We start from the raw sequence: 19,513 nt of genomic DNA on the forward strand, positions 1-19,513 counted from the left end.
AACGCAGCTCTGCCTGGTCTTGTGCAGCGCTGGTTGCCAGAGCCAGTGGCCACACCACGCTGCCTGCCTCGCGTTATGGGCATTGGTGGAGCCCTCCCAGCCCAGGAAAGTCCAGTCCTTTCTTACACAGATCTGGATGGGGTGCCCAGGGCTGGCACGGTGAATGTCTTATTAGTTTTCCTCCTGGCAGAGTCTCCTCCACCCTGGTACTAGGGCCCCCAGGAACACCCCGCTAGGTTGAGTAAAGAGTGGAGATGTGGGGGCCATTGACCCAGGCGTCGCTAGAGTGAGGAGGTTTGCCACACCCCGGGCTGAGTGCCTGGAGTGAGTTGTCTGGACTTCAGGTTCCATGAGTGAGGATGTGAGTGAGGGGTGCCCATCCCTAGGGCGGGTGTCACAGAAGAGAGCAGTAGCAGTCTCAGTGTGGGATGCTGCTGGAAGGGGAGTGCCCGCCCTTCTGAGCCACAGCTGGGGACTGTGGTCCAGGCACTTGTTGGTCAGGGTGGACCGCATGCCCCTCCTGAGGGGGCTGCCCACCTGTCTGAGCACCTGTTTGGAATCCCAGAGGGAATTTAAGGGCCTGTTCCCTCCCTCCTACCCAGGGGCTGCCCAAAACATGAGCTGAGGTCCACTCGGCCTCAGATTACTAGGACCTCAGGACCACAGGAAGCAAGGCATTGGGATGAAGAACGAATTTGTGTAGGCGTTTGCTAGGGTGGAAATGTCCAATCAGAGGTTTCTTTTTTTTACTAAAAAAAAAACCAAAAAACCAAAAACACGGACTTTTGGTGTTGCCTTTTAAACGTGTGTGCGTGTGAGCATCTGTGTACGTGGATGAGGTGTGTACTGATTTGCAATGGGTGGAGGAAGCTTAGACTGTGCCCTGGCTGCCTTACATCCAACTGGGGGAGCAAAGTACCTGGATGATCCCAGGAGTGACCCAAAGCCAGCTGCGAAGCGCTCACACCACCAATGCCACTCCGGCCACTAGGCTGCATTGCCTTTATTGCTTCAGGCCAGAAGCACCCCACTATCAGCCTTCGCGCAACCTCGTGCGGTAGAGTGTCAGTCTGTCACCGCGCGTCACCTGGGCCTCAGCCCCGCCGCGCCCGCCGGGTTCTTGTCCGGGCACCGCCCGCCGCCGGCCGTAGCGCAGACCGAAGGAGTTCCAGTTGTAGGCTGACAGGTCCTTCTCGCGCTGCACCAGCACCGCGCCCCTCGGGGCGGGGATGAGGCGGCTGCCGGAGGCGCACGGGCCGGGCCTCTGGGGCTCCGTGGAACCCTCAGAGGGCGGGCATAGGGAGGCTCCCCGAGGACTCAGCCTGGCCGAGGAGGGCTGCTTCTCCTCCGAGCATCGCAGGCCCTGCTCCCAAGGGTCTGGGAGGGTCGCCGGGGGTCCCGGCCGCTGGTCTAGAATGGAAAGCATAGGGAGTAAGGCCGAGAGGGTAGTGAACACGGCTTGGGAACACCCACTCTCACCCGCTCACCCACATCCTATGCTTCCCTACTCTCTGTTAAAGCGGGCTGTGGCAGTGGCTCAGCAAGCTAAGCTGCCCTCCATACGTATATGCTGGCTCCAGTCCCAGCTGCTCCACTCCAATACAGCTCTCTGCTAATGCTCCTGGGAAAGCAGCAGTGGATGGCTGGAGTATTTGGTCCTTGTCTTTACTTGGGAAACCTGAATGAAACTCCAGGCTCCTGGTTTCAGCCTGGCCAGGAGCAGTTGGTTGGAAAGTGGACCAGCAGTGGATGGAACATCTATCTGTCTGTCTGTCTCTCTCTGTAACTCTGCCTTGCAAACAAATAAATCTTTAAATAAACAAAAGGAAGTGTAAGGAGCAACTCGAACAGTGACCCTGAAGACTGAGGATATCCCAACATCCTGGACCCAGCATCACCTTAAATCCCGTTAAGGCCAGTTCACCTAAGTAAGCTCTGTGCCCTTTAGGATTAAACTGTGCTCTTACTCACCAGTCCCCTGAGGCACTCATCCCGGTGGTGGAGTTGAAAACATTTTATGGTAAATGTAACATTCTGTTTTAATGGTCAAGTGGATACAACACCCATGTCCACTCAGAGCACATCTGCCAGTCCCTAACTCTGCATTGCTAATATCCACCCCTAGGCTATAAAGGTGCCTCTTCCCTTTGTGTTCTCTCTCTCTCTCTCTCTTTCTCTCTCTCTCCCTCTCTCTCTCTCAGCACCTGCTTTCTCCCTGCCCTACAGTTACCTCTCGTATGGCTTGCTCAGTGTGTCTGGTATCTTTGAGTTTGTGGTGAAAATAGCTAACAGGAAGTGGGGCCTATGCCTCATGCCCCCAGAGCCCTGTGGTCCAGCCCTGCGCTCTGCCAGCTGGCCCAGGGTTCAGTGATAAAGGGGAAGTGACCAGGCCGTGCCCATCAGCACACCTACAGCAGGGCTGATCTTGCCCCTTCTCTCAGGGGATGCAGAACGCTAATCAGAGAGCCCTTCACAGGCCAGACCAGCTAAGCTCCCTGCACTTTGTGGCAGTCAAAGTGGGGAGAGGGGGCAGGCATCAATGCCAGCCAGCCGGGGCATGAAATTCAGAGTGTGTTGGGGACAGGAATAGCTTGGAGTGTGGCTCCTCCGCACCCTGACATTCTGAGTGCCCAGCTCAGGGTGAGTGGCAGTCGGCCTTGCAGGCCACCCCCACCTTGCCCAGGTACCACTCTGCCCGCAGTGGGAGGTCTGGAGCTAGCTGCTCCGGGGAACACCTGATGAAGCCCCACTCCCAATGAAGGCAGTGTCCTTGGCCAAGACCACCTTGGGCTGTGCCCTCTGGGAGGGAGCTCTTAGGGGTATGTGTCCTGACTTCCATAGCACATGGAGTAAGGGCCGGTGAGGCTGAGCCACAGGGGTCCACTTGCCCAGGGGGCTGCTCTCCAAAGACATGGCCTCTGGCCGAGATCTGGTGCTGCTCCCATTAGCGCTCTGGGGGCCCTGGCGTCTGCTCGACCCAGTGACTTAGGTCATGTCTCACGACTGACCCCTATAGCCCTCAGTGTCTCCAGCTCAGCCATTCCCCCACGAATCCTTTGCTTTAGGGTTTTGAGGTTCCCCCACCCCATATCCAGATTCCTCGTATGGGCCCTGGAGTCCCTGATAACAGAATCCTACACACCAATCTCCTTCTCAGACAGCACAGTGGGAGGAAGGCACAACAGAATGAGGGCATGGAAAAGCGCCCGAGCCTGGGCGAGCCCCCTAGCCCCCAGCTTCCCTGATAAGGCCCACCTGTGGCACCAGGCGTCTCCATGGCTGCCACTTCTCCAGGTCTTTCCCTGAAACAGGTGGCACAGAGGGACAGCAGCAGCGGCCACCAAGCCAGTGAGCGCATCCTGGTGAGGAGAGGCAGTCCTAGCTCTGGGCGTCCTGAGGCTGAGACGGGAGAGGGATGCAGGAGCAGGTCAGCCACGGGGCCTGTGCAAGATGGAGGCCAGGGTCAAAGGGTTGAGGCCTTGAAGGGATGAATCTGGAAAAAGTACATCAGCAAAGCGAGATGGGGACCACTCGCCCGGTGTATTTAACAGCTGAGTTTCTGCTAGGTGAAAACATCCAGGAGGGCTTCCTGGAGGAAGCTTAGGCAGGATCCCACTGGTGGGAGAGGGGATGGGCCTTTTGGGTTTCGAGCCTTAGGTTTGATGGAGAAAGGCGGGGTCAGATGCCGTGAGGGGAGCTCTCGGGGCCTGGGAGTGGATGCTGCTTCCCCTTGGCACTGACTTGTGCCTCTCTGAGTGGTGGTAATGGAAATTTAATGCTTCCTCTCTTTCAGGAAGAAGGGAAGAGAGAGGCAATCATCTTGTGCACTCTCCCAGCTTGGTCGTGACCTTGTTGGACGTCATTCAATGATTTTACCATGAGCCAGGGACAAGGGAAACCTTGGTGGATTTATGGAGTCAGTGGTCTCACAGACGCCCTCGGGGCATGGGTGGACTGGGACTCCTCAGAGTTGGCTGGCTGCCCAGGTGGGAGCTGTGTGCCCTGACCTGCGCAACCCTTCAACCTCTGCCCCCTTGTCTTATCAATGAAGGAAGCCCCGAGGTATGCAGAGGTTGCCCCAGAAACAGGATGAAAGAGCAACACCTGGGAGGCTGGGGCCCTGAGGCTGAGCCCCAGGCAGGGGGTCCCACCTGACCACTCCCCACCTCCCAGACCCTCCCCCTGCACGGGTGTGGGGAAGGGGATCCTGGTAGATGGCCCCATGAGTCCCTCTGCTCCTGTTCCCTCCTCTCCCTCACCACACACTCCCAGCAGGGCTTAGGCGTGGGGTCTTGGGTAACACCTGCCACAGGGCATGGAGCACTTGTGCGGGCTCTGTGTTTGTTCCTGATGAGATGAGAGCCAGTCACTTCTCCGCTCTTGCCCCACCCTCCATCTCCAGGTCTTCCTGGCAGCATGCACAGTGCGCTGGCTCATGTGGCCACCAGATGCCTGCCTGCTCTGACTGGCTCCCGAGCTTGCAGACAGCCTCTGTGGTAACCTGGGCCGTTTGCCACCTGCCTCACGACCTAGGGATGGAGCATCGTGGAGTAGCAGTGGAAGAGACCTCTGTAGAAGCAGCTCAGGCGTTCGGCATTCGGGAGCGGGCCGGCAGGGAGATCACTCCCTGAGCATTTCAAAATGACACCGCTGATGGCACCGTCGGCACAGGTGAGTCCTTTGGGGAGCCCTACTTAGAGGGTCCAGCATCCCTGCATGGGATGGCACTGGGTTGCTGAGTGTGTGTGCCCTGGGAGAACTCTACCTGTTGTTTCTCTCTCTCTCTCTCTCTCTCTCTCTCTCTCTCACACACACACACACACACACACACACACACACACACACACACACACCTATCTCCCCCCACCCCCAGCCACTCTGTTTCCTCTCCCTTCCCCAGTTCATAGCCACTGTGCACTAGCACTTGACCTGTGTGGTAGAATTGTGGCAGGGACCCTGGGTGCTGATGTGCACCTGCTGTCAGCTCCAGCCCAGGGAAATGCTGTGCTCAGTGCTCATCAGGAAGTTGGGCGTGGGAGCAAAGCTTTGCAAGTAGGGTGGCTTCCTTCTTGGGGTGATCTCAGTTCTCAGGTGCCTTCTAGTTAAGCTTGGGTTTGTCACCCATCACTTGGGAGCTCCCAGTGCCCTCTAACCCTGGCACAGTGTCCATTCCTTGCACGTCTTTCTTCTACAGCCCAACAGGGACCTGGGTCTTGCCCTCCACATGCGGTCCCTTGGGCATCCCACCCAACAGCCTTCTGGATGCACCTGTTGGTCTCAGAATGAATTCCCCGTGCCCCTTCCAGCACCTCTCACCAGCAGGGAGGGTACTCTGCAGCACGGGGGCCACTGCGTTCACCTACCTTGCTTCCGTGGGCCAAGTGGGAGCTCCGTGGGGTCTCTAAGGTGGTGAGACTCTTTGGAAGTGAACAGGAACTCAGCAGGGAACAGAGTTCCTGGGCTCACTCTCCCAGCTCCCTGGTCACGGCCCTTTTATAAAGATGGGTGACGTGTCCAGATCCGAGGCCACTTCTGCTGCCTGTCCCCCTCCCCTCGGGCCCTCTGTGGAGAGCTCACTGCCCCCTCCGCCTTCCCCAGCATCCCCACTTCCTCCAAGGATACTGCCCTCTACTTCTCACAGGTCCTGCCGACCTCAGCCCTCTCCCCACTGCCTATCCTCACCCACTCACATGAGTCCCATTCTGCCCCAGACAAAGAGGGAAGAAGTGTGGTGGGAGCCGTGGGAGGGGTGTCAGGGTGACACATCTAGCTTCTTTCTGACAGCACCGCACACACCCCGGGTCTAGAGGGAGCATGAGTGGAGGGCGTGGGCACAGGCTGACCCCAGGGCTGTGTTGTGCCACCCGGTGGGGGGCAGAGTGAGGACGTGGGGTTTCGCTCCCCTCTGCTTGCCTCAATTCCTGAGCACTTGCTCAGCAGGATTCTTTTTTAAATAAACTTTTTTTTCTGGTTTATTTGAAAGGCAGAGAAACTGGATGAGAGGGACAGAGAAGGAGATATTCCATCCTGATTCACTCCCCAAATGTCCACAATTGCTGAGGCTTTACAAACCAAAGTCAGGTGACTGAACTCAATCCAGGGCTTCCCCGTGGCTGTCAGGGGTCCCCAGTACTTGGGCTGTCACCTGCTGTCTCCCAGGATATGCACTCGCAGGAAGCTGGCCAGGCAGTGGGGGATGCAGGAGTACCAAGGGGGGATGTCCCTGCGGGGCCACGTCCTGCCCTGGTATTGCGGGGAACGTGACACTGTCATGAAGGCAGTTCAGTTCTGGCACCTGCTGGCCTTTGAGTGCAGAACTGTGTGCTGGAAAGGCGGCCGTGTCAGCGAAGCACTAGGGAACCCGGACACATGGATCCCAGTGGCCACACATCTGAAGATGCCGCTCCAGTGACCTCTCCTCCTGCTGCCATGGTCTTGTGACTGGTGCTAGGGGGGTACAACACTCCGAGGGCAGGGGCAGACCTCCTAGCCTTGACCTCAGCCTTGCTTGGGGCAGCAGGATGAGAGGAGGGGATAGGTGTTCACAAGTGCCTGTTCTGTGGGTGATTCTTGTTCCCGGGTCCCAGCACAGGGGAACTCTACAGACATCAGGAGGCCCCACCTCCTGGGTACTATGTCTAGGACTGACAGCTCATGGTGGAGGTCCAATGTGTCAGAGCCCAGCACCTATGGAACGCCCATGGCTACCAGGGACTGCAGGCAATGGCATCCCTTACTGGTGTGGATGTTATAGCTGGGAGGACAGGGCTGGCTCCAAGAGGCCACTGTTATGCCCCCTGGCAGCAGCCATGTATTGAGATGGAAGGCAGACACTGACTGAGTCCCAGATGCACTCACTGTGTGGGGATTTAATCTTCGTGTTTCTGCACACGAACACGGAGTGGGGCTATGATGCCTGCCCCAGCCACTGTCTCCTTGGCCCTTTGGCCCAGGTCTCTGTTCCCAATCCTCTTGAGCTGGCCGGGAGGTCTGGGACTCGGCTCCATCATTCCTTCCGGACTTGGGGGAAGGCCTGAGTCAGTGCTCTGTGTGTGTGTGTGTGGCGGGGGTGGCCCCCATTTTCCTTCCAGCTCCCTCTGCCTGTGATCCAAGTTCAAGGAGTTCATCTCTGTGGCTCAGACCATTGAACTGGTGCCTTGAAGCCTCCGGAACAGCTGTGGGAGCCAAGAGTCATTTACTGCAGACAAAGCACTGAGGGCAGATGTAATATCCAGGTTATTACAGGGCCACCCTTGAGAACTGGGAACAGCGCCAAGTACGGCCGTGCACGGGAGCTGCGGGGGGAATGTGTACAGCTGGCTGGCTGTGAGGTGCTGGCCAGGGGAGGTCTCCCTGCACTAACTGGGAGCTCCTGCTCTTACAGGCGCTTCAGGGAATCACAGGGAGTGGTAGGGCCTGAGGACCCCAGCTCTTGCATGCACCAAGCAGAAGTTAGGAACTGCCTCTCCCTTTTATTGCTGTCACTGGCTGTGGCACATACTCCTCCAAACCAGAGCCTAGGCCTGGCTTGGCTGGCTTAGGCATTCTGGCCAAGTGGACAAGGTGCAGGAAGGGGGAGGGGAGCTGAAGGGGGATGGGGCACCTGTGTTCCTCCTTCCCCTTGGCATCACAGCCCAGCTAAGCTGCAGGTGCAATCTACTTACCGCGCTCAGAAAGGGAATGTTGGCGACATTACCCAGGAAGCCAAAGGCCACAGGGAAAAAACCCCTAGAAGTAGAAGGGAGACAGGTATGGCAGTGATGCCCGGGAGGGCAGGGGAGAGGGCAGCAGATAGCCAGGCTTTTCATGGCTCCTGGGAGAACCCGGCCCCTTGGACATGGTGGCAGGCAGGGCTTGACAACCCCATCTCAGGAGAAGCAACTGAATCAAGTTTAAGAAGGAAGGAGGCTAGGTCAGATGTCTACCCTGGCCTCACTCCCTGCTAGCACTGTATAACCTCAGGCAAATTCCTGTCCTTTGCTGAATACCCAGGTTCAGCTGTAAAGTGGACGCCATGGCCTTAGGATCCATATTTAGGGCCTTCCCACAAAGCAATGCTCAAGGAATGGTTCTTGCCTTTTTCCTCTTCCTCTGCCCTGGAAACCTTCTGCTGTCCCCGGCTGAACGTGAGGCACCTGCTCCGGCTTTTGGGGCTGGGAGTGTCGAAGGTCATGTTCACACTACCCAAGCCCGGTTTGCCTGTGAATCCCACTCATCCTGGAGAGGCAAGCTGGGGACATGTGTGTGGTCCGTCGCTGACTTGCGGTGCCCTGACCTGCGTGGGAATGGGACCCCTGCACAGTGGACGAGTCGGGGGAGGGGAGAAGTCTGACTTCTGGCTGAGCCCTGTCTCCCTTTGTGCCTTCATCTTCTGAGGCTGCCCTGCACTCCTGAGCTTCTCCATGGCTCTGGCAGGCAACAGCCCAACCTCTTGTCAGTTTTATTTTTGAAATTTACAGTCTGCAACAAGTCCACCTTCCCCTACTTCTGAGTTCCCCATGAACTATGTGGACCATGGTCCAGACTGACATCCTGTCTTCCCTCCTGAAATGCAAATTCTTGAGCACACTTCTCCCTTCCTGCCCAGTCCCCACACCTAGCCCCGTCTGGGCACAAAGCAGGTGCTCTGATGCTTTGGAGAAGTGACCCCAGAGGTCCGCACAGCATCTGGCAGAGAATTCATCCAGGACCCACCTAGGGCCATGGAGCTGCGGGTGCTCTGGGCTCTTCTAGGAACTGGGCTGACAACTGACACACGGCCTCCCACACAGCTCGGTTCATGTTGGGTTACTGACGTTGCCTAATACAACATCAACGATTACTGGTAGATGCGCGGTACTGTTTAGAGGATACTGATGAGAAGCATCCATACGTGTGCAGCACAGAGGCGCGTTTTCTCCCTACTGTCTTCCACCCACAGCTGGGTCTGCAGCTGTGGGATCCGTGGATATGGACAGCAGTCTGGATTCCAGCTGTGGTGGGTTAAGCAGACGGCGGACATAGCTGAAGCTACACTACATACTGTGAAGCCTGGGGCACTCAAGCGTACCCTAAGCAAACTAGGGTTCCTTTCCTCTCCTTCCCACCCTAGCATGTGCCAGGAACCTTCCAGTCCCCATTGCCCATCCATCTCAACTCTCTGTGCAGTGCTCCATATACTCTCTGAGTCCTCTCTCTCCAGCCTGCTGTGCCCAATCTCTTTGCCCTTCTCCTGGACCCTGCCCACCCTGAAAGGCCTGTCCAAGTCACCTCCCTGACCTCTCTTCTGGGCTGTTTCAGCCCTGACTGCATATGACCACACATCATCTCTCATGTCCACCTTGCCTGCTCCCAGCCCAGAGCTAACACAGCACAGCCCAAGAGCCAGAACTCCTGGATCCTGTTTGGGTCTTTTATGCAGTCCTCTTGAGGCCCCTGGTGGGTATGGGGACTTTCCCCTGAGCACTACTGGTTTTCTTGTGTGTGTCAGGTTGTGGGGATAAGATGTGTGCCTAGCAAATGCCGGCCCTTGCCCTTTCTCCCCTGGCTGGGTCTCCTGTGGACCTGGGGACAGGCCCTGTGCAGGAGTCACAGACAATGCAGTGCTTGCTGAGGTCTCCTTCCGCCGACCCCTCAAGATGCCAGCCTCAGTCCCCCTGCCCATTCCGCATCCTCCCAGGGCGCTCAGCTCAAGCAGCACAGAGTCCCTCCTCCCACACATGGCGTGACACAGCTGCCTGGCTGGGCCGTTGGGAAGGTGGGGTGGTGGTGCTGGCTGAGGTCTACACTCACTTGAAAAGGCGGAAGAATCCATAGGCTTCCAGGAGCATGCCCAGGAGAGGCCAGCGCATGAGCACCAGGAGCACGCCCCCCAGGAAGAAGCTGGTGCCGTCAAGTTTGTGCCTCTGGAAGAAGAAGGCTGAAGTCTTCCTCACGCCGATGATGAAGGAGAGGCCGGTCAGGAACAGCAGCTGTGGGGAGGGCGACGGGAGGGGAAGGAGGCTTAGGCGGGGGGGGGGAGGGATGGGGCAGGACTTGCGTGGTCTTCTGGGTAGGGCAATAGCAGCAGGGTAGGGGGTGAAGGGGGTGGTGGTGATCCAGTTACGTGGCAGAAGCCTAGGTCCAGAGGTGGGGTGTGGCCAGGCAGAACTAGGGGGGCTGGGGTGGGGGAGTCTCTGGAATCCAACCCAATTCCATGGCACCCCTGTGTGTCTTCCTGTCTGGCTCCGTTGCTCGTCAGCTTCCCAGGAAAGATGGGTGGAATGGAAAATGCTCTCCACGTGACAGAAGAGGTGAGGAAGACTGAGGTAACCCAGCCAAGGTCACGGGCACCCTCAGGGCTATGTTGCCTGGGATCTGACCCTCCATGCCTCCACCCTGAGGCTCCGTCCCTGTCTCCAGGTTGGCTAGGGCCTTCAGAACGCCCAGCTGAGTGCGCCAGCTCCTCGCCAGTCCGGGCTTACCCTCTCTTTCTCTGCACCTTTCTTCCCCCTGCCACTGCTTTGCCCATCTTTGCATCCAATTCCTTTCCAAATTGCTTCTCATCCTTTTTCCAGTTGGGCGTGCCCTTGTTTCATAGCAAGCGTGATGAGCACCTGACTATGCCTTTACCACAGCCCCTGCCTTGTGTGCGTGCTACACCCTTCAGGGCATGGAGACAGCACCTGGCTCAGCCTGGTCCTTGCCCTCATGCAGCAAAACAGGGAGCCTCCGTTGCCCCAGCAGGGCCTGGTCATCCATCCCCAGCAGCCTTCGTTGGCCCATGCCCTGGATGGGCATGGCCTGGATGAACTTGGGGCAGGTCCTCCTAGCAGTGGAGCCCTCAGGAAGGTTGGGGCATGATGGTAGTGTGTGGGGGGGGAGTGAGGACTCACGTTTCCAAAGGCCATGAGCACCGAATCAAAGTACAGGAGTATTCCGAAGAGGATGAAGAAGATGCCGAAGCCAGTGATGCCCACACCGAGCTCTGCAACGGGCAGGGGAGGAGGGTGGGCTGGACTGGGAACCTCTGGACTTGCCCCATCACCATAGGACAGGTGCCTTTGGGGGCAGGGCAGCTCCATTTCACCCAGGGATGAGGTGGGGTGGGCAGGAAAAAAAGGCTGGGCACCCAGGCACTATGATGACCACATGCCATCCTTACAGAAACTGAGAAGAGGCGGCTGCTACCCTCCCTGCTTACTCTTGTCTTCAAATACCATACTGCCAAGGTCACAATCAGGATCTCATCCCACTGGCTTGCTCTGTTCCTGTCCTGGTGCGGCCGAACCCCCCTGCAGCCTCTGCCCCGCCCCACCCCTAGTGGGCAGAGGGGCCCAAGGGGACCACAGCTCCTATGAGCATGAAGGCTGCCCAGCCATCCCACTCAACTTCTCACAAGGATCTCCCGTCTAAACACCTCTCCACGCTGTCCCCTGCCTGGGAAAGCAGAGGGCACTGGTCTTCCCGGCTGGACCTTGGTGTCGTCCCTTTCTCCCGCAGCCTCTGGACAGGTATGATTTGCTGTGTGTCCCATGTGCAGTCTGCAAGCATCTCAGGGCCTCCTTGGGCACTGGCAGAGTTTGCTTGCAGTCAGCAAGCCCAGCAGAGCAGTGCCGTGTTCAGATGTGCACACATATTTCCTCTCCCCTTAGGAAGAAGTGAACCAGCCCAGCTTCCTGGTTCCTCCAATGTCACTGAGGTCATCAGTGTCACCTCTCCTTGCCACCGCGACAGCCAACAAACGACCCCGCATTGTGACGCTTCTGCACCCCTAGGCAGTGACGGCCATGCCTCCGCCCCAGCCTGTTACCACTGTTCTCTATGGCTATGCCAACCTGATTCGATACTTCATGCAAGCAGGGTCAGATTGCTTTGGCTTCCTAATGTGCTTTAAAAAAAATGTAACAAAACCTTTACTAACATTTTGAACAGATTCAGCTCTCACTGGAAGCAAATGGCTATATGCCACAGTGGGATGCTGGGATCAGGAAGACTGATGTGTTAACAGCCATCCCTCGGATGGAGGGCCAGGCGCAGAGTGGACTCCTGGATGTTGTAATCACAGAGGTGGCCATCTGCAGAGGCTTGCCTGCAGAGATGAGCCTCTGCTGGTCAACAGGGATGTCTTTGTTCTGCTGGGCACCACCGCTAGGGTGATGGTCTTGCCCGTCAGGGTCTTCACAAAGATTTGCATCTAGAGCTTTCAGCAAACGCTGGAATCTTCTGAAACACCAGTTAGGGTGGAGCCGCCAAAGAGTCAGCACATACCTCTTGATAAGGCTGCTGGCCACTGGACCCTCTCTAATGTTTTTTTTTTTTTTAATTTATTTATTATGAGAAAGTTGGATTTGCAGAAAGAAGGAGCTATAGAATGGAAGATTTTCCATCTGCTGGTTCACTCCCCAGGTGGCCACAACAGTCAGAGCTAAGCTGATCCAAAGCCAGGAGCTTCTTCTGGATCTCTTGCATGGGTGCAGGGTCCCAAGGCTTTGGGCCGTCCTCGATTGCTTTCCCAGGCCACAAGCAGGGAGCTGGGTGGGAAGCGGGGCTGCTGGGATACAAACCTGTGCCCATAGGGGAACCCGGCTTGTGCAAGGCCAGGACTTCAGCCACTAGGCTACCACACTGGGGCCCTCTCTGATGTTCTTAAGGCTCCTTGCCACGGTAGCAGGTGCCAGGAGCCTCTTCCTCCACACTGAGTACCATCCCACTGCCTACACTGATCACATTTTTTAGCCCTTGCCTGAGTTGATGGGCATCTGAGCTGCCCCCAGCTTCTGCCCGTGGTGACCAAGGCTGCCAGGATGTGGCAGTGATAACAGCTCTTTGAGCCCCTCCCTCAGTTCTTTTGGGGGAAGTAGAATTGCTGGGTCAGAAAGTAACTCCATTTTTAGTGTTCTGAGGACCCACTGCACTTTCCCACAGTGGCAGTTAGGACTTCTCCACATCCGTGACAATCCTCATTCCTTTCTATCTTCCTAGCCTCCCTCCTTGCTTGGCTGACGGCAGCCACACGAAAGGGCTCACACTGTGGCCCGACTGTATCCCCCAGTGGTTAGCAAGGCATCGTGTCCTGTGCTGTTGGCCGGTTACACACCTTTTGTGGATTAGTGCCTGTCTAAGCCCTTGGACCATTCCTCATTGCGTTGTGCTGTTTGCTACTGATTTGACAGAGCTCTATTTCTGTACTGTAGGGGTTAACCCATCAACAAATGGATGACTTGCAAATATTTTCTACAGCTTTCCTTTTTATAAAAAGATTTATTGAATATTGATTTAACGAGAGGCAGATTATATGTAAAGAGAGATCTTCCATCCACGGACCGACTCCCCAAACGGCTGCAATGGCTGGGGCTGGGACTTGAACCAGCGCCCACACAGGATGCTTCACCACTGTGCAAAATGCTGGCCCTATTCTCTATTCTCCTTTTCATTCTGGGGGTTGTGTCCTTTGATGCCACACGTTTTAAATTTGATGCACTTTGATGGATGTTTTCTTTTGTAATCTGCGCTCTTGGTATCATAGCCAGTCATTGCCAAACCCAGAGTCCTGGTGCTCTTCCCCTTGGTTCTTCCTATGATTTGTGTATGGGTTTAGTTAGGCACTTGGTCCATTTTGCCTTAATGTTTGCTTGTGGTGTAAGAGAAGGACCCAGCCTCATTCTTTTACATGTAGATATACAGTTTTTTTAAAAAGATTTATTTATTTTTATTACGAAGTTGGATCTACAGAGAGGAGGAGAGACAGAGAGGAAGATCTTCCGTCTGATGATTCACTCCCCAAGTGAGCACAACGGCCGGTGCTGCGCCAATCCGAAGCCGGGAACCAGGAACCAGCAGACGGAAGATCTTCCTCTCTGTCCTCCTCTCCATATATCTGACTTTCCAATAAAAAGAAATAAATCTTTTCAAAAAGTTATTTCAAAGGAAGAGAAACAGAGGGAGAAAGATTGTCCACCAGCAAATTCACTCCCCGAATGGCCACAACAGCCAAGGCTGAGTCAGGCCAGGCCAGGAGCTCCGTCTGGGTCTCCCATGGGAGTGGCAGGAGCTCAAGCGCTTCAGCCTTCATCTGCTGCCTGCCAGGATGCATGTCATTATTTCATTTAAAATTTTTTTATTTGAAAAACAGAGTAACAAAGAGAGAGATCTATTGGGTCACTCCCCGAATGCCACGATGGCCAGAACTTAGCTGGTCCAAAGCCAGGAGCTGCTTCTTCCCGTCTCCCACATAGATGCAGGGGCCCGAGGACTTGAGCCGTCCTCCGCTACCTTCCCAGGCCACAAGCCGGGAGCTGGAAGGGAAGTGGAGCAGCCGGGACATGAACCGGCGCCCATGTGGGATCCTGGTGCATGCAAGGTGATGATTTAGCCACTGGGCCATCAAGACGGGTCCTTATTTGCGTTTTTTATGCATGCCGTGGGAACACCTGCTACTAGCTTAATAGCGATGGTGCGAACACTTGACACTTTTCTGGGTCTGACCACGTAGCTCCCTCCCACACTTCCCTTAGGTCACACAGAAACACCACATGAACAACGTATAGGGGTTCCATTTGCTTTGTGCAAACATTTCCCATCTGTCACCCTCAAGAATAGCCTGGAGCTTGCTCAAGCCCCCACTTCTTCCCATCCTCTCCCTGGCTATGGGGTGCTGGCTCCCACAGTTCTCGCTCAGCCTACTTGGAGAGCTGACCCCTGGTGTGGCACAGAGACTCAGAGCTGGGCATCTGGAGCCACCATGCTCTGGCCTGTTACAGACCTTGCTCACATTACACATGTCTCTTGCTAGCCCCCCTGCAGGCCTGCACCCACCCTGTAAGAACAGCCTCGGAGCTGTGCCCAGACCCAGGTGACCTCCATTTGGGTTGAATCAACTTAAACTTTGGCTCAGTGTGCAAGTGTGGAATACAAGAGCTGGGAGGAGAAGGTCAGAAACCTATTTTGGGGTGTTACTTTGCAAGGCAATTCTTACCTAAGGACAGAAGTCCCCACCACACCTCCAGTTCTCTGCTCCTGACACGAGGCAGAGCACCCCCTGCTGGAGGCACTGGTGGAGGCCTGGTCACCTAGTGCAAAGAAGGGATGGCCCCAGACCTCAAACACTGACAAGGGTCAGGTGTCCCTGGCAAGCACACTGATCACCTGCTCTGGCCCTGTTCAGCCTCTGCCCTGGAAGTGTTCACGCCTGCAGCCTGCTACCCATGGGAGGATGTCCTCACTGCCCACTGGGCAGCTCGCATTGAGGGAAGCCAGAGTCCAGGTCTTCGTTTTTCTAAGGCAGCCGCAGCCGTGGTCAGCCTGCATCCCCTGGAGTAGGCTGGGGTGGGGTGGGGTGCAGGTGGCTGTGGCCTCGGCCTGGGCAGGAGGTCTCAGAACAGCATTTACTCTTCCATCACGAGCACACTTATTTGGGGCAAAGAATCTTCTTCTGGAGCCACTTGGAGTAGGAGCCACTTGATAACTCATCACCCCCCGATGGCCAACACAGTCACTCAAACTGGGAAGTTAACCCAGACACAGTCCTATCAGCGTTTGTTCACTGACCCAGTAGCATCATTCAAGCAGAAGAACCGAGTTCCTTATCACGGGCGGCACTTCCTGGTGCTGCCTCCTCAGCTAACACAACCTTGACTTTGGATGGTTGTAGCTGGTTATTCTGTAGCATTTCCACCAATCTGCTTCCCGTGACCGGATGCAGGCTCTGCATCTCAGGCAGAAACACCAAGGGACACCTCTTCTCTTCCCATCCTGGTCAGGGGCTCACTGTGCCAACCTGAGCCATTCTCTACTCCCACGGTGGTGTCTTCTGAGCCCCGCCATTACAACATGACCCCCTCCACGCCTCTCCCAGCCCTTAACATGCCCTTCTTGCCCTGGTCTGGTCATGGCAACTGGCACCAGACCACCACCCCGCCAGGATCTTATCTCACGTCATTCCCATCACCACCCACAAGGTGGGTCCATGATTGACCCCCATTTCACACTCCAAACACCCAGAGGTCGAGACACCTGCCCATGGGCACACAGCCAGCAGGCAGGAGCTGGATTGGGACTCGCTCTCACAAGGGCCCTTCTAGTCCCCTTCTGCTGCAATTTCTCTTGCTTTGACCGCTCACTACCCCACGTAATGAAGCCCGATGGTCAGACAGGCGTCACTCTTCACTCAGCCACGTTTCGGTGGCTGACCACTCCCTGCTAATGCAATTTTCTGTGGGGGTCTATGGCACCATGCCCCAACTGCTCTCACCCTCTCTTTGTGACCCCCTACTGCTTGCTCTCTCTCTCTCTTCCTCTTGGGACTTGCATGGCTTAGGGTTCGACTGCAGCTCCCTTCTCTTTCCTACCATTCCCCACTTCCAGGGTCTCCCCCAGTGAACACAGCGCCTCTTCTCCTTGCTGTCCATGCCAGCCACCTCCCCTTTAGCCTGCAGCTTCTCCCCAGTGCAGCTGCTGTGTGTCTGTCCCCTTCTCTCCACTCTGCCTGACCACTGTCACCTCTCTGCTAGGCCTTTGCACCTGACCCCTCTACTCTCCCACCACAGTTGTGCCACCCAGGGCCAGTCCCACATCACTCAGGAATTTGACAGCCCTCTCCTCTGAGGGAACGCCCTCTAGTGGCCGGCGTTGTGGCGCAGCGGCTAAAGCCTCGGTTGGCTGCACTTCCCATCCAGCTCCTAGCAGCCAAGGGTGGCCCAAGTTCTTGGGTCCCTGCAATCATGCGGGAGCCCCAGATGAAGCTCCTGGCATGGGTCTGAGCTTTAGCTGTTGCAGCCCTTTGGGGAGTGAACCAGTGGTTAGAAGATCCATCTTTGTCATTCTGCATTTCAAATAAATAAACAACCCTGACAGTTCTCCCATCTACCCCACAGCGACACACGTGTGACAGGGCCTAGGCCTGCAGACAGGATATACCTTGCCCTCCTGCCATACTCCTCACAGGTTCCACCAAGGCCAGGAGCACAGCCCGGTTCTCCCAAGGCGTGCTCATGGCCTGGCTTCTGCTGCCTCGGAAGCTAGGGCCTGTGTGCTCTCTGACCCACAGTGCTGTCACTTGCAGGCAGCTGGCTTAGTGCACTGCCAGCTCGCGGCTGTGCCAGACCGTCTAGATTACCACCAATGGTGGTGGAAGAGTGTCCGGGGCAACCAGTGGAGCATAGTACGGCCCCATCCAGTGGTGACCCTGCACCTGGTTGCCGGAAGTGTAGGGGTGATCCTCATCCCTTGTTCCCCATCCTGCCCAGGCCTCTGCACGTCTGACTCATGTGCTCCGGCTCTCACCTGCCTGCCAGGTGTGCACCTGGACCAGGAGCCACAAGGGCAGACGCAGCACCTGAGAGAGCCGACTCTGCTCCGTTCCCGCTCAACCCTGTCAGCTGCCCAAGCTAACACCCTGGAGGCTTCTGGGCTTCTTCTGGCAAATCCTTCCAAAAATTTCCTCAAAACACTCCAAGGATGACCCTCTTCCAGCCTCTTCATGGCCAACTCCCTGGCCTTCTCCTCCTCCAACCCTTCCCTTGGCACTGGTCTCCCTGCTGCCCTCACCCCTGTGTGGCCTCTTTTCAGCCCAATGTCTACAATAGTCTTTTATAAACAGAAACCAAGTGACTTTCCTGCACAGAACCCAGCCAGTGATTCCCCCTGGCCTGAACTGCCTCCCCGTGACCTCTCCTCCGCTTACTCCTCCAGCCACACCAGCTGTGCTGGCCCCAGGGCCTTTGCAAGGCCTTCTCTTCATGCACCGTTTCCTCCTGCAGATGTCTGCATAGCACTGCTTCCTGATTTCCTGAAGTTCTCTCCCAAGGACCCCTCCTCAGGGAAGCCTGCCCTGACTGCTCTGGACTAGTCCAAGCCCCTCAGCCTCCTGGCCCTGTCATACTGTCACCCAGAGCACTAGACATGATGGGACACACAGCAACATTTCTCTGTGAGGCTGCATCCCGTACACCCCCAGACATAAGCAGGGGGTCACAGATGCAGCCTACCCTCTGCCCAACACACAGGGACAGGCTCACTTGTCCCGCAGGGCCACCTCATTTAGCAGAAGAAGCTTGGAGGGAGCATTAGGTGGTCAGGCAGGGTACAGTGGGTGGGAGGGCCTGGCAGGCCCTGGGGGTCTACACACACAGAGGCCTCCTGAGCCCACACCTGTGGCACCTTGGTCTGAGCAGCCCCAGGTGGGAAAGGCTGAGCTTGCCAAATGAGTGTGCCCGTGCCTCCAGTCCCAGCCTGTGTCTCCCTGCAGGCCCCAGGAGACCTCCTACCCCCACAAGGCAGGGACCACACCCCACTGGGTGTCTGCTGTCACGCCGGTGCCAACACCGCAGCTCCCAGCCACTGGCTCCAGAGGTCAAGGGCGCAGGTGCCTCAGGACGGCCAAGCTGGCAGGGCTCGCCTCCTCCCCACTCTGGCCCTGAAGCCCGGTCTGGGCCAGCTCCCACCTAAGCCCAGTTCCCCCATACTCACTCTGCCACTCGGTGATGGAGATCATGTCTCCGGCAGCCTGGGGGGGATTTCCTGCAGGTTGGCTGGCAGGTGGTGAGTGGCCCAGAGTGACAGACCTGTGCCTGCTGACAGAAACTGACCCTTGGTGGTTGTGAAAGGAACTGTGGTAAATCATTAACCATCCCAACCCCTCAGCTCTTCCCAGGGCTCCTGCCCACCTGGTCCTTTCTGCGCCCCTTCCTCCCAGCCAGGTCTTCTCTACGCCCCTGGGATGGCACAGGGCAGCACGAGGGCATCTGGGGGCAGGGGCAGGTATGGAGGCTCCTGTAGGTTTGGTGGAGGGTGTGGAAGGAGTTGGAATCTGGGCTTCTCCGGAAATGCACCTTGTGTGTTCCTGTTCTGTGCTAAGACCACTGACAACCACTAGAGGACGACAAGCAGCTGAAGAAAACCTGCCTGTGCCCCAACTGGGCAGCCAAGCACAGAGGAATTGGACCTCCTTCCACAGCCATATGAAGACCATGAGGCCAGGGCAAGACACAGCAGGCTAAGCTTGGGGCGTCAGCCCTCTCTCAGATCAGAGCGCCCCGCTGCAGCCTGGCTCCTCCACTTTCAATCCAGCTCCTTGCCTGTGTCGCAGGGAGGTGGCAGGTGATGGTCTGGGAGTCACTGCCACCCACACTGGAGGTCTGGATTTAGCCTGGCCCTGACCCAGCTGATGCAGGAATTTGGAGAGTGAGCCAGAGAAAGGGATATCTTTCTGATCTCTCTATGGCTTTTACATGTTTTAAAAATATAAATAATACATAGAAGTGTGTAGGCTTCATCCCGGCTCCATGAACCCTTCCAGATTGTTCTTAGCTGTGCCGTACCACGGGCCCTGGGATCCCAGCAGCAGCTGTGGCATTGGGGGCATATACTCAGGGGGAGTGTGTGTGTCCAACCGGGCAGCTGGTGCACGGCCAGCACCTGCAGAGCAGCGGGTAATGGACTTGCGGTGTAGCCGCAGGGGTGACTGCACATGGCTGTGGTTTGCAGGGGAAGATGTCTGGGCTCATCCCCAGGTGCTCAGCTGCTCCCTGACACTGTCCAACAGCAGCCAGAAGCA

At 56.6% G+C, this 19,513-nt stretch overlaps 2 protein-coding genes across 7 annotated transcripts; both read right to left on the reverse strand.

Annotated features, from left to right (window-relative positions):
- Positions 1–988: 988 nt before the first annotated feature.
- On the reverse strand, positions 989–18,493 carry KISS1 (KiSS-1 metastasis suppressor). 2 transcript variants are annotated; one of them, XM_058669067.1, is made up of 5 exons: positions 18,427–18,480; positions 7,661–7,728; positions 5,364–5,415; positions 3,256–3,399; positions 989–1,410 (listed from the first exon to the last, which is right to left on the reverse strand). In XM_058669067.1, the coding sequence occupies exons 4-5, from the start codon at positions 3,356–3,358 to the stop codon at positions 1,034–1,036; spliced, it is 480 nt and encodes a 159-aa protein (XP_058525050.1). In that variant the 5' UTR covers positions 3,359–3,399; positions 5,364–5,415; positions 7,661–7,728; positions 18,427–18,480; the 3' UTR covers positions 989–1,033. The 2 variants fall into 2 exon arrangements, with proteins under 2 accessions (XP_058525050.1, XP_058525051.1); XM_058669068.1 differs by lacking the exon at positions 5,364–5,415 and having other exon boundaries at positions 3,256–3,359; positions 7,665–7,728; positions 18,427–18,493.
- Positions 3,261–18,567, reverse strand: GOLT1A (golgi transport 1A). 5 transcript variants are annotated; one of them, XM_058669063.1, is made up of 6 exons: positions 18,427–18,567; positions 10,854–10,945; positions 9,772–9,950; positions 7,665–7,728; positions 5,364–5,490; positions 3,292–3,493 (listed from the first exon to the last, which is right to left on the reverse strand). In XM_058669063.1, the coding sequence occupies exons 1-6, from the start codon at positions 18,449–18,451 to the stop codon at positions 3,429–3,431; spliced, it is 552 nt and encodes a 183-aa protein (XP_058525046.1). In that variant the 5' UTR covers positions 18,452–18,567; the 3' UTR covers positions 3,292–3,428. The 5 variants fall into 5 exon arrangements, with proteins under 5 accessions (XP_058525047.1, XP_058525046.1, XP_058525048.1 ...); XM_058669065.1 differs by having other exon boundaries at positions 3,320–3,441; positions 5,364–5,415; positions 7,661–7,728; XM_058669066.1 differs by having other exon boundaries at positions 3,408–3,493; positions 5,364–5,415; positions 7,661–7,728.
- Positions 18,568–19,513: the final 946 nt, after the last annotated feature.

Source organism: Ochotona princeps, chromosome 10 (genome assembly GCF_030435755.1).
Source record: "Ochotona princeps isolate mOchPri1 chromosome 10, mOchPri1.hap1, whole genome shotgun sequence".
Lineage (NCBI taxonomy): Eukaryota > Metazoa > Chordata > Mammalia > Lagomorpha > Ochotonidae > Ochotona > Ochotona princeps.